The following is a 12,719-nucleotide window of genomic DNA, read 5'->3' as shown; positions in this document are numbered from 1 at the left end:
CTATAGATTTACCTATTCTGCATATTTCATATAAATGGAATCATAGGACATGCAACCTTTATTTCTGGCTTCTTTCACGTTGTGTAATGTTTTCCATCCATGTTGCAGCATGTATCAGTGTTTCATTCTTTTTATAAGGAATAATACTATTCAATTGTATGTGTATACCACAGATTGTTTACCTCACTTATCCATTGATGGACATTTGGATTATTTCCATCTTTTGGCTGCTGTGGATAGTGCTGCTGTGAACATTCTCATACAAGGATTTGTTCGAGTTCCTCTTTTCAGTCTTTTGTGTGCATACCTAGGAGTGGAAGTGCCAGGTCATATGTTAATTCTGTGTTTAACTTTTTGAGGAACCAACAAAATTTTTCCCACAGTGGCTGAGCCATTTTATCTTCCCACCAGCAAGATAGGATCCAATTTCTCCCAGTTCTCACCAACACCTATTCTTTTCCTAAGTTTACTTTAGAACATGTGAAGATGCCAATGTATCATGTATACAAGGTAAATTATTGGATATAAAGGTCTAGAGTTCAGAAGGGAGATCTGAGTTTGAAACACACATTTTGGAGTTGTTCGCATAACAAGGGTACAGGAAAGGAGGTGCAATTGACAAGGAAGAGGGTATAGACTGGAAAGAGAAGAGGGCCCAAATCCTCACCCAGCCAGAGGAACCCTGAATACCTGGAGGGAAGAGAAAGAGGAAATCCTAAATGAAGATCGAAGAGGATCAATCCAAAGGTTCCACCAAATGAGAAACTGAGAGGTTGGAATGTGTCCCCTCTCAAATATGTTCTGCTGGAGATCTGGGGAGTGCAGCGAGGTGTCCTTTACCATCAGTGCAGTGAGCACTTTCAGTTTCTCAAAAGCCCCATCTCCAGGTCAGAGAACTCCTTCACCATAGGTTCCACAGATCAAAATGATAGGACACACATAAGGAGAAAGACCATTTCCCATCTAAATACTGCCCAAAGTGTCTAGTTTCAGTGCCTCTCTGTGGTAGGCAAAATAATGGCATCCCCAAATTGTCCATGTCCTAATGTCTAGAAACCATGAGTATGTTATCTAACATGAGAAGAGATTTTGCAAATGTGATGAATGGTTTTGAGATGGGGGATCATCCCAGATTATCTGGGTAGGCAGAATGGAAGCACAGGGTCTTTGTCACTGAAAGGAGACAAAGACTTAGATTACAAGATGCCACATTGCTTGCTTTGAAGATGGACAAAGGGGTCATGAACCAAAGAATGCAGTGACCTCTAGAAGCTGGAAAAAGCGAGGGGACAGATTCTCCCCTGGAGCCTGCAGCAGGTACCCAGCCCTGCTGACATCTTGATTTGTAAGTGTCAACTACTAAGGCCTTTCCACCTCAGGGCCAGCATCCAACCTATTCTCTTGACCTCCTTGTGGATGTGCTCATTAAATGAGTTGGCGCCATCTCTCTTCTTCATCAGGGGTGGTTTAAGCCCTCCTGTAGTCCCAACTTTAGGAAAGACATCTTTTTTTCTATTTTTAAATTTATTTTTATTTATAATTTTTGTGGGCATGTAGTAGGTGTATGTACTTATGGGATACATGAGACATTTTGGTAGAGGCATGCAATGTGTAATAAACACATCATTGAAAATTGGGTATCCATTCCCTCAAGCATTTATTCTTTGTGTTACAAACAATCCTATTATATTCTTTTAGTTATTTTTAAATGTGTAATTAAATTATTATTGACTATAGTCCTCCTGTTGTTCTATCAAATACTAAGCCTTTTCCATTTTTTCTGTTTTTTGGTCCCCATTAACCATCCCCCACAACCCCCCATTCCCTGTACCTCCCACTACCCTTCCCAGCCTCTGGTAACCATCATTCTATTCTCTGTCTCCATGAGTTTAGTTGTTCTGATTTTTAGATCCTACAAATAAGTGAGAACATGCGATGTTTGTCTCTGTGCCTGGCTTATTTCACTTAACATAATGATCTCCATTTCCATCCATGTTGTTGCAAATGACAGAATCTCATTCTTTTTTATGGCTGAATGGTACTCCATTGTGTGTAAGTACCACATTTTCTTTAACCATTCGTCTGTTGATGAACACAGGTTGTTTTCAAATCTTGACTATTGTGAACAGTGCTGCAACAAACATGAGAGTGCAGATATCTCTTCAATACACTGATTTCCTTCCTTTGGGTATATACCCAGCAGTGGGAGTGCTGGATCATATGGTAGCTCTATTTTCAGTTTTTTGAGGCACCTCCAAACTGTTCTTCATAGTGGTCGTACTAATTTATTATACATTCCCACCAACAGTGTACAAGGGTTCCCTTTTCTCCACATCCTCTCTAGTATTTGTTATTGCCTGACCAGGGTGAGATGACATGTTATTGTAGTTTTGATTTGCATTTATCTGATGACCAAGGATGTTGAGCACCTTTTCATATGTCTATTTGCCATTTGTATGTCTTCTTTGGAGAAATGTCTATTCAAATCTTTTGACCATTTTTAATTGGATTATTAAATTTTTTCCTATAGAGTTGTTTGAACTCCTTATATATTCTGGTTATTAATCCCTTGTCAGATGGGTACTTTGCAAATATTTTCTCCCATTCTGTGGGTTGTCTCTTCCCTTTGTCAATTGTTTCCTTTGCTGTACAGAAGTTTTTTAACTTGATGTGATCCCATGCAATCATTTTTCCTTTGGTTGCCTGTGCTTGTGGGGTATCACTCAAGACATTTTTGAGTAGACTGATGTCCTGGAGTGTTTCCCCAATGTTTTCTTGCAGTAGTTTCATAGTATGAGGTCTTAGATTTGAGTCTTTAATCTATTTTGATTTGATTTTTATATATGGTGAGAGATAGGGGTCTAGTTTCATTCTTCTGATGGATATCCAGTTTTCCCAGCAGCATTTATTGGAGAGACTGTCCTTTCCCCATTGTATGTTCTTGGCAACTTTGTAAATAATGAGTTCACTGTAGGTGTGTGGATCCGTTTCTGGGTTCTCTATTCTGTTCCATTGGTCTATGTGTCTGTTTTTATGCCAGAACCATGCTGTTTTGGTTACTGTAGCTCTGCAGTATAATTTGAAGTCAGGTAATGTGATTCCTCCAGTTTTGTGCTTTTTGCTCAGGATAGCTTTGGCTATTCTGGGTCTTTTGTGATTCCATATAAATTTTAGGGTTGTTTTTTCTATTTCTGTAAGGAAAGTCTTTGGTATTTTGATAGGGATTACCTTGAATCTGTAGATTGCTTTGGGTAGCATGGACATTTGAACAATAAGGATTCTTCCGATCCATGAACTTAGAATAGCCTTCTGTTCTTTTGGTGTCCTCTTTAATTTCTTTCATGAGTATTTTATAGTTTTCATTGTAGAGATCTTTCACTCCTTTGGTTAATTCCTAGGTACTTATTTTATTTGTGGCTATTGTAAATGGGATTAATTTCTTTTTACTGTTCACCATTGGCATACAGAAACGCTATTGATTTTTGTATGTTGATTTTGTATCCTGCAACATTAGTGAATTATTTAATCAGTTCAAATAGTTTTTTGGTGGAGTCTTTAGGTTTTTCCAAATATAGGATCATATCATCTGCAAACAAGGATAATTTGACTTCTTCCTTTCCAGTTTGGATGCCCTTTATTTCTTCTCTTGTCTGATTGCTCTAGCTAGAACTTCCAATACTATGTTGAATAATAGTGGTGAAATTGGGCATCCTTGTCGTGTTCCAGATCTACAAGGAAAGGCTTTCAGTTTAGGAAAGACATCTTTGACCTCAGCTTGGTTCTGAAAGGTCTCTCCCTGACCAGTATTTTTCATGGCATTGAAGTAAGAGCACTGGATTTAAACTCAGACACTTTTGCTTGATTATTGATGGTACTTACTAGCCTGTGCCAGAATAACGTCTTAGAGCCACCCCTGTGCTTCAATTTCCGTATCTGTAAAATACAAATAATATGTACCTCATAGAAGCATTATACAGATAAAAGAAAAATGCATAGAAAAGCTGTAAAGGTCCTGAGCTTTAAAGTACATCCATACTCAGCAAAAAAGAAAACAGGAAAGAAAAGGAACAAATCACTAATACCTGCATGAAACTCAAAAGCATTATGTTAAGTGCCAGGAGCCAAAAATCTGTACATATTTCATGATTTCATTTCTGTGACATTCCAGAGAAGGCAAAACTGTGGAGACAGAAATCAGATCAGTGGCTGCCAGGGGCTGGATGTGAGGTGAGAGACTTTAGACAAGGGAAATTTCTCGCAGTGATAGAAATGTTCTATATTTTGATCGTTTGGTGGTTACACAACTATACATGTTTGTCAAAACTCAGAATTGTACACCTCACAGGGTGAATATTACTGTGTGTTAATTATACATCAATAAATCTTACTTTTCAAACATTGGAGAAAAGAATGTCCTATAATATACTTTGTTATGTGTACAGTCCTTTGGGATAGGAGCTAATCGACTGACTACTCCACCAGTAAATACCTATTCCAAATTTTTTGCCTCTATGTCCTGTTGTTCACAATAGCACGTAATATGATTTTTTGCTAATATAGAATGCTTCTCTGCTTGCAGCTTAAAATTTTTTTTAATTAGAAGGGCCCTGAACACTTCTCTTCTAAAAAGTTCAACTGTTGCTCTGCCTCAAGGAATGGGGGAAAGCACCAAGAGAATAATAAGTCAGGACTGGGCTATTAAATAGCCCAGAAGCACAGAGAGGTGTGGGAGGTGGGGGGATTCTTGCTTTGGTCTCCAACAGGCGAGAAACACTGCAGTCCTATAGCAGGTCATTGTGTCGATAATAGGCGTTATCTTGGTTTGGAGAGAATGTCCAACTCTGGATTGTTCAGTGTTAGTCAGACTTGTGTGGTTAAGGACGGCCTAACATTGACTTAATTAAAATACCAGTCAGATACACGCAGAGATTGAGGCGTGCAAGTCTCTGGGAGCAGGCGGACGCGACTGCCCACGCCCCACACCCGCCGGCCCTCCCTTCTCATTGGCCGCTGCCCAGCTGCTCCGACGCCCGCTTCTATAAGAGACAGGCAGGCGCGGGGCCGCCGGCCGACCCAGCCTGCACCTACTGGCGCCCGAGGTGAGTGAGGCGGCCCTTCCCGCGGGCACCGGGGACCGCCGTCGAGGCTTTGGCGGCGCTTGGCAGGCGCGGGGCTGGGCAGAGTCACCCTCCCGGGAGGTAAATTGGTGGTCTTGCGGAGTCAGATTTGGGAGGTCGGAGTTGTACCCCTATAAACGCTTACTCTTCTTTCCTCCCACGCTGTTTGGGGAGAAAAGACACTTTCTGAGTGCCTCCTGTGTGCCAGGAACAGACTCTTTAGCCATCATGAGATTTCACCTTCACAACAAACTCTGGTAGATATTTCTTGAGTCCCCAGATGAGGAAACTGGGGTCCAGAGTCCAACCCAAGTCTGTGTGACTCCTCTATGTTGGCAGAAACAGTAAGATTTTTCTTCCTTCCCTTCCTCTCCATCAAAGGGCAATGTCTCTTTTTTTCTTCTCCTCCCATGAAGGGAAGCTTCCCTTAAACAGCCTCCGGAAGAAGAGGGAGTCTCAGATGCAAAGCTTCTCAGCATCGCACTTACCATCATCACCACCATCCCAACAGACGACTGAGAGCTTTTTGCAAGGTCGCAATTGACAAAGAGGACTAGGTCCTTGCGGTTTAGAGTCAGTTGAGAGTCCATGTGAACTCAACCTTGCCTTTGGCGTTTGATTTTCAGAGGTTTAAAATGAACTTCTCATTGATGTCCCACTCTACTTGACTTAGCAGGAAAAAGACTAGAGTTGAACTTGCTAACCCAGGAAAAGTTTGTGCCTGTTAGTTAAAAAAAAAAAAGGGGGGGGGTGGAATTCTAATATCAATGTTTCTGTAAAGTTATAATCTGTGGTTTACATATGTTATCACTGAGGTCCATTTGTACATGTATTATTAGATTATCTCCAGATAGGGATGTGTCTTCTATTTCCATTTTCTCTGCCAGTGCCTTTATTTCCTAGAATACTGTTTTTCATGGATAGTGTTTTCTTTTGTATTTCATCTACACTTTCATCCTCATTCCCACTCCTTATTTAGAAAAGAAAATCAAGACTCCGTAGAGGATTCCCTCCCTCTGAAAGAATCCTCCTTGCAGTTTTTAGTTCTGTCTTCAAACAATATCCATGCTTTCAAAAGACTAATTCAGTAGTGCTTTGTGCTTCCTAGATCAGGTCAATATAAATTACACTTGTTTTACTGATTAAACTAAGGGAAGAAAAGAGTTGGTCATTGTATACGCCTTGACCTCTCCCAAGGGTCGGGTCTGTTGATCTTCTGAGTGTCTTCTTGGTATTTTTTCCTTATTTCCAGTGGTATGTCCTACACAGTGCATCCTTAGGCCAGGAGACGCAGTAGGAAAATGACTCTACCTTTCATGAGAAAAGGGTACCAGTGGGTATTAGCTGATCAGAGAGTTGCTTTAAAAATAAAATGCTTATGTATTGATGAGACATTGATTCAAACAAGTGTGACCTATTTTATCTTACCAGGTTAGTATTGTGTGTTTTTTTTGTTTTGTTTTGTTTTGTTTTCCTGAAAGAGTAGGAGGAGGTAGGTAGGTTGAAAGGGGAAAGGAAAAAGTAACAAGGCAAAATATTGAGGTTCTGAAAGCGGTTTGGGGTTAACTGAATGGAGGAAAAAATAACTGATGCCTCATAAGCTCTGTCAACCAAGCAAAGTTATGGCCAAGTTTTAGTAACGATCAAAGATCTATGTCCTGTAAGATTATTTTGGGGTGGGGGGGAACAAAAAAGAGGGTGAGAATTTTCTTCTAGTTTTCTAGTTTCTTAGCAAAATTTCCTTTTGAGAACCTTCATTTTTACCATGACTTAAACAAGGAGGAGTGTTTCCACATCTTTTTTTTTTTTTTTTTTTTTTGAGACGCAGTCTTGCTCTGTCACCTGGGCTGCAGTGCAGTGGCGTGATCCTGGCTCACTGCAACCTCCGCCTCCCAGGTTCAAGCCATTCTCCTGCCTCAGCCTCCCGAGTAGCTGGGACTACAGGCGCCCGCCACCACACCCAGCCAATTTTTGTATTTTTAGTAGAGACGGGGTTTCACCATGTTGGCCAGGATGGTCTCGCTCTCTTGACCTCATGATTCGCCCACCTCGGCCTCCTAAAGTGCTGGGAATTACAGGTGTGAGCCACTTACATCTTAATATAATAATGTATGTCTTTAAATAAATCAAAATAATATAAATGCCTTGCATATCATAAATTTCAATTAATGTATCCTTCACCCTCCTCTCCCCACACCAACTAAGGAGATGTTGGCACAAAACTTGATCCATTCCAGAATCAGGTAAAGAAAATAATTATGAACCCTAAAGGGATGGAGCCATGACTATTAGCACCTTCTCACAATAGCAACTTCCAAGAAAGCTTAGGGACCAGTTTTGAAAATTGAAGGAAATTCTCATTTTTTTTTTTTAAGAGACAGGGTTTCACTCTGTCACCCAGGCTGGACTGCAGTGGCGCGATCATGGATCACTGCAGCCTAGAACTCCTGAGCTCAAGCAAGCCTCCTGCCTCAGCCTCCCTAGTAGCTGGGACTGCAGGTGAAAGCCACTATGCCCGGCTAACTTAAACAATTTTTTTTGTTGTTGTTGTTCATACAGCATCTCACTATGTTACCCAGGCTCTTCATAATAGTTTTTGTTGTTGTTGTTGTTTGTTTGTTTTTGTTTTTGTTTTTTGAGACGGAGTCTCACTCTACTGCCCTGCCAGAGTTCAGTGACACAATCTTGCTCCCTGCAACCTCCGCCTCCTGAGTTCAAACGATTTTCATGCCTCAGCCTCCCGAGTAGCTGGGATTACACGCATGTGTCATCATGCCAGGCTAATTTTTGTATTTTTAGTAGAGACGGGGTTTCACCGTGTTGGCGAGGCTGGTCTTCAACTCCTGACCTCAAGTGATCCACCCACTTTGGCTTTCCAATGTGCTGGGATTACAGGCATGAGCCGCAGCAGCTGGCCTCATATAGTTTTATATGAAGAGTTTTATTCCAAGCTCCAAGCGATTGTTGAAAGACAAATTATCAGGAGATCTAGAATTCTGTTAGTGTTACCACTGACTGGAAAAAATCAGTGGTAACTTTTCTTTACTGTTCTCTGATCCTTGCTCCCAGTTCTTAAAGCTGATTTACGTGATGAAGCTAGTGGTTGGCGAGGAAATAGCTTATATTTGCAGAATCCTCTTCTGCATGTCATGGTGATGGTATCAGGAAACATGAGGACTCAGTAACTATAGGATAACTCAGTACATTTTACTTTGGGGTCTTTGTCTATTTGTTTGCAAAAAAACTGCTGAATTATTTTCTTGAGATTTGGAATTTAATACACTTTAGGGGTTTTATAATAAATTAATGAAACTGAAATCACCTTGATACAAAACAATAATGACATTTTATATCATAAAGCAACTTTTCCACATGCTTGCTATTGTAAGAAATATGTTAACCATCTTGTAAAATGCCTAATTCCTAGGGCAAGAAAAATTCTTAACCAGAGGTATTTAGAATGTCTATTTCATTACTTGAACATTTTCTCTTTTTTTGAAAACTGGAAAATTTGGGACATATTCCCCATTACTTGAGATAATACTTATTGAGTACTTAGTGTAGGTTAGCAACTGTTCTAAGAGTTTTATGTAAATTATAACTATTTAATTCTCATAACAATAAGTTTATATATGTTTAATCCTCCTTATAATCATGAGAGTGGTGTTAATTATCCTCCCTCCAAGTTTGCAAATAAAGAGATTGATACATATAAAGATTATAACTTGCCTAGATGGATTTGCAGAAAGATTTATTACTAGCAATTTGTTATATTATTTTGCATCTCTTTTATTGTTTACATTTTCACGCTATAGGACAACGTCGCCCATACTCTGTGTTTGATAAGAAAAGTCAAGCTTTGAGTGGTAATTGAATGGGTAAGAAACGTTTCTGAAAGTTTTCACATCCCTAAAAACATTTTGAGAATGCTTATCTGAGGCCATCCCTGAATTTTTAGCCCCAGAGCCACCAATTTGGAATTTTCTGTGTATACTTAAGTTTACCGTAAGAAATGGTCACTTCCTTTGAAGTGGAAAATCTCCTAAGATCTCCTGCTTCTCATCCATAAATCCTTTCTCAGCAGAGACTCATGGATGGGCTAGAAGCTATATTCAGTCATCTTTAGAAGCACATGGGATATTGATCAAAGGGGTGGGGTGGTGGGAAGGTGAGGGGTGGTTGAGTGTACTCCTTGGGTGTCATGGCTGGGATCTCAGTGTCCCTTCTCTTCTGCTTATTTGTACTTATTGAGAAGTCTGTCTTCCATTTTCTCTTTCCCCATGAACAAGTGTGTGAATTATTTGGAGGCAAGTTGTCTTGTTTTTAAATTTTTACTGCCCTAACTTTGACTGTGGTGCTTCACACATGTGAATGCGCTTGGGTTGAAATTTTATTCGTTTTGCCATTAGTAATTATTTGAATCAAAGAAAAATCCACATAATTATTCAGTTTAACTGGCCATTTAGTTTTATAGCATTTGAAATAGAAATTGTTTTTAGTTCTAGAGACTAATTTGGCATAATTTAAAAATCTTGGTAGTTTTGGAAACTTGAACCCAATGAATTCATAAATGTTAGTTAAATTTTGAATTATGTATCTCTAACTCTTCTTGGTACCTGAAATATCCTAGTTTCTTCCGTGAGGAAAATCTCAGAATAGCACACCATGTTATGATGTTTTAAAACGAGTGAGAATTTTGGATGTTATGAGTTCTGGTAGCTGTTTGGTAACTTAGTTTTATATTAGAAAGGTTAAGTAGCATGCCCGAGGTCATACACTGATAAACATGAGGCCAATGATTAGATATGTCTGACTTCACATTCCACATATTTCCTTACACTGTTTTGAAGTGTAAATAGGTGGTTAAGAAGATACCAAAGTAGATCTCTGGTTCATCTTCTGAGAAGCAGAACTAGAATTCTCCTGGCTAGCAGTTATCCATCTAGTGCATATGTATCTAGAGCTGGCCAGGCCTTTAGTTTACAAAATAAATAGAAAGCCTTGTCCCCACTCTGGAGGAGCTTGCTGCCTTGTTAGAAGGTGAGATATGTTCGAATAGAACATTTGGGGAAACCATTTGAGACCTGGTATAATGAAGTGCTAAGATTGTGGGCAAGGTGGGGAGGAGGTAGGCCTTCCTGACTAGTTTAGGCTACAATAGTTGGGAGGACTGCAAGAAGCCAGCAGGCTTCAGTCATGCCCTAAAAGAGGGATTGGTTTAGAAAAAAAACAAAAGGGAACTACTAACATGTATTCTATTCTAGGCAGGTGTCAGGCAAAGTTGTATCTTATTTTGGTCTCACTAGATTCTTGCAAAGCTTATCTGCATATCCAGGTTTTATAAAAGGTTAAGAAACTGAAGCTCCTAGAAGTAAATGAGCCCTTAGTTATCAAATATTGTCTGCATTGTGCAACTTCTTTTTTAGCCCGTAGTCTTTGTTTTCATACTTTAGTTTTAGAGAATTACTCCAAATTCATCATGATTGAAGACAATAAGGAGAACAAAGACCATTCCTTAGAAAGGGGAAGAGCAAGTCTCATTTTTTCCTTAAAGAATGAAGTTGGAGGACTTATAAAAGCCCTGAAAATCTTTCAGGTAAGCATTTTCTGTATTTTTGCACAGAATTCTTCTAGAAATGAATCTCTAAAACTATATTTAAAATATAGGGCAACATAGCAAGACCCTATCTCTTAAAAAAAAACAAATTTAGCTGGGTGTGGTGGTGGACACCTGTAGTTCCAGCTACCTGGGAGGCTGGGGTGGGAGGATTGCTTGAGTCCAGGAGTCCAGGGTTACAGTGAGTGAGCTATGATCACACCACTGCACTCTAGCCTAGGTATCAGAGTGAGATTTTCTCTCTCTCTCTCTCTATTTATATATAGATAAAATATATAAATATATAATTTGTATATATTATATATAAATATATAATTTGTATATATTATATATATATAAATTATTGTAAACTCTTCAGAGATGGAGTACAAACATTTGTTAAGAACTTACATTTCTAAAATAGTGCTGAATTCTAACAAGGGATACAAACAATTTACAGAAGAGGAGATACAAATAGCTACTTTGAGAAATGGGGGAGAAAAGATTCACTTTATAGATTTTAGAGAAGCAAATTTTAATTTTATTTTAATAAAATATTAAAATTTTATCGATATTTAATCATATATTATTAATTATATACTTGAGATTTAATGATATAGTCATAGTATATTTAATGATATTATTTTCATGTAGCAAAGATTCTATAATGACAGTGTCTCCTATTGTCAGAACTTCATTGCATTGGAGGTACGTTACCCTCCAATGCACCTTTGGCACAAGGATAAATTTGTGTACCATGTAGGGAAACTATCTGGTAATATGTATTATGAGCCTTAAAATGTTCATATTTTTGACCCATAATTCTAATTTCATAAATCTGTCTTAAAAATATGGATCAGTCAGGCAGAACACGAATATTTATTGAGTCCTTACTATGTGTCAGGTACCACACCAGACACTAAGGATGTGGAGCTGGACAAAGTAAACACAGTGCCTGTCCTCACAGAGTATATAATCTAGTGGGGAAGACAACATTAAACAAACAACTGCAGTAAGTGAATAATTACTATGTGTAAAGTGACATGAAACAGAAGTACCAGATATTCTGACAGCATTGAACTTGGGGGACCTAACTGAGTTTAAGGGCTCAGGGACACAGAAAGATTTATTGTTTATAGGAACTAAAAATTATAAATAAGCCACTTGTCCTAATATAGGGGATGTTGAATTGTGATAGCAGAACACCACTGTGGTTAAGCTCTGGTCTCCAGAGACAGACCACCTGGATTCATATCCTTGCTCTGTCAGTTATTACCTGGGTGATCGTGGGCAAATTGATTAATCTCTCCACACTTCAGGATTTATGTCCAGAAAATGAGAACTCTACCTACCTCATAGGGTCATTGTGAGCATTAGTAGAGTTAATATCTCTAAAATGCTTAGGACGGTACAGTGCAAAGTAAGTGAACAATAGATGTTAGCTATGTTAATAATCATATGACATACTATTATATAGCTGTTTGCAAAGAATATTTCAAAGAATTAAAAATCTTAAATATAGATAGTCTAGAAGAGCTTGTAATGAAAAGCATCAGTTTTCTTACCTAACACATATCATATTCTCAGTCCCACTCCCTAGAGGCAACCTCTTTTAACTATTTCTGGCCGTTAGTTTTTTTGGTGGTGAGTTTATGAAATCTAAACATTGCTCTTATATGTCTTTTCAAGTTATCAACTTCACACTATATTCATTTACTATTATGAACAATGATACTGATACCACCTCCCTCCCTTCCCTCTCCCAGTCCTTCCAAATCTGATACTTTTATTATTACTTTTAGCTATTCTATTGATTACCTTTGGGTCTTTAAATAAAATACCTGTATGTCTTCTTCCATCAACTTTTTAAAAATTTCATTTTTAATCGAAGAATAATTGTGCATAGCTTAAAAACAACTCAACCTGTACTATAAAACATATTTTTAAAAAAGTAGTGTTTTGCTCCATCTCTCTTCATTCCAAAGTTCCATTTAATTTTTTTGCAA

At 38.6% G+C, this 12,719-nt stretch overlaps 1 protein-coding gene across 1 annotated transcript in view; it reads left to right on the top strand.

Annotated features, from left to right (window-relative positions):
* Positions 1–4,949: 4,949 nt before the first annotated feature.
* Positions 4,950–12,719, top strand: part of TPH1 (tryptophan hydroxylase 1) — a 28,857-nt gene continuing 21,087 nt past the window's right edge. Inside the window, exons 1-3 of the mRNA XM_008971492.6 lie at positions 4,950–5,099; positions 8,933–8,995; positions 10,571–10,713. Of these exons, the coding sequence (XP_008969740.1) occupies positions 8,992–8,995; positions 10,571–10,713 (147 nt within the window). The 5' untranslated portion in view covers positions 4,950–5,099; positions 8,933–8,991. The remainder of the gene's footprint in view (positions 5,100–8,932; positions 8,996–10,570; positions 10,714–12,719) is intronic.

Source organism: Pan paniscus, chromosome 9 (genome assembly GCF_029289425.2).
Source record: "Pan paniscus chromosome 9, NHGRI_mPanPan1-v2.0_pri, whole genome shotgun sequence".
In the NCBI taxonomy this organism is placed as follows: domain Eukaryota; kingdom Metazoa; phylum Chordata; class Mammalia; order Primates; family Hominidae; genus Pan; species Pan paniscus.
Note: the sequence above shows the minus strand (reverse complement) of the source record. Positions and strands in the feature narration are given on the sequence as shown.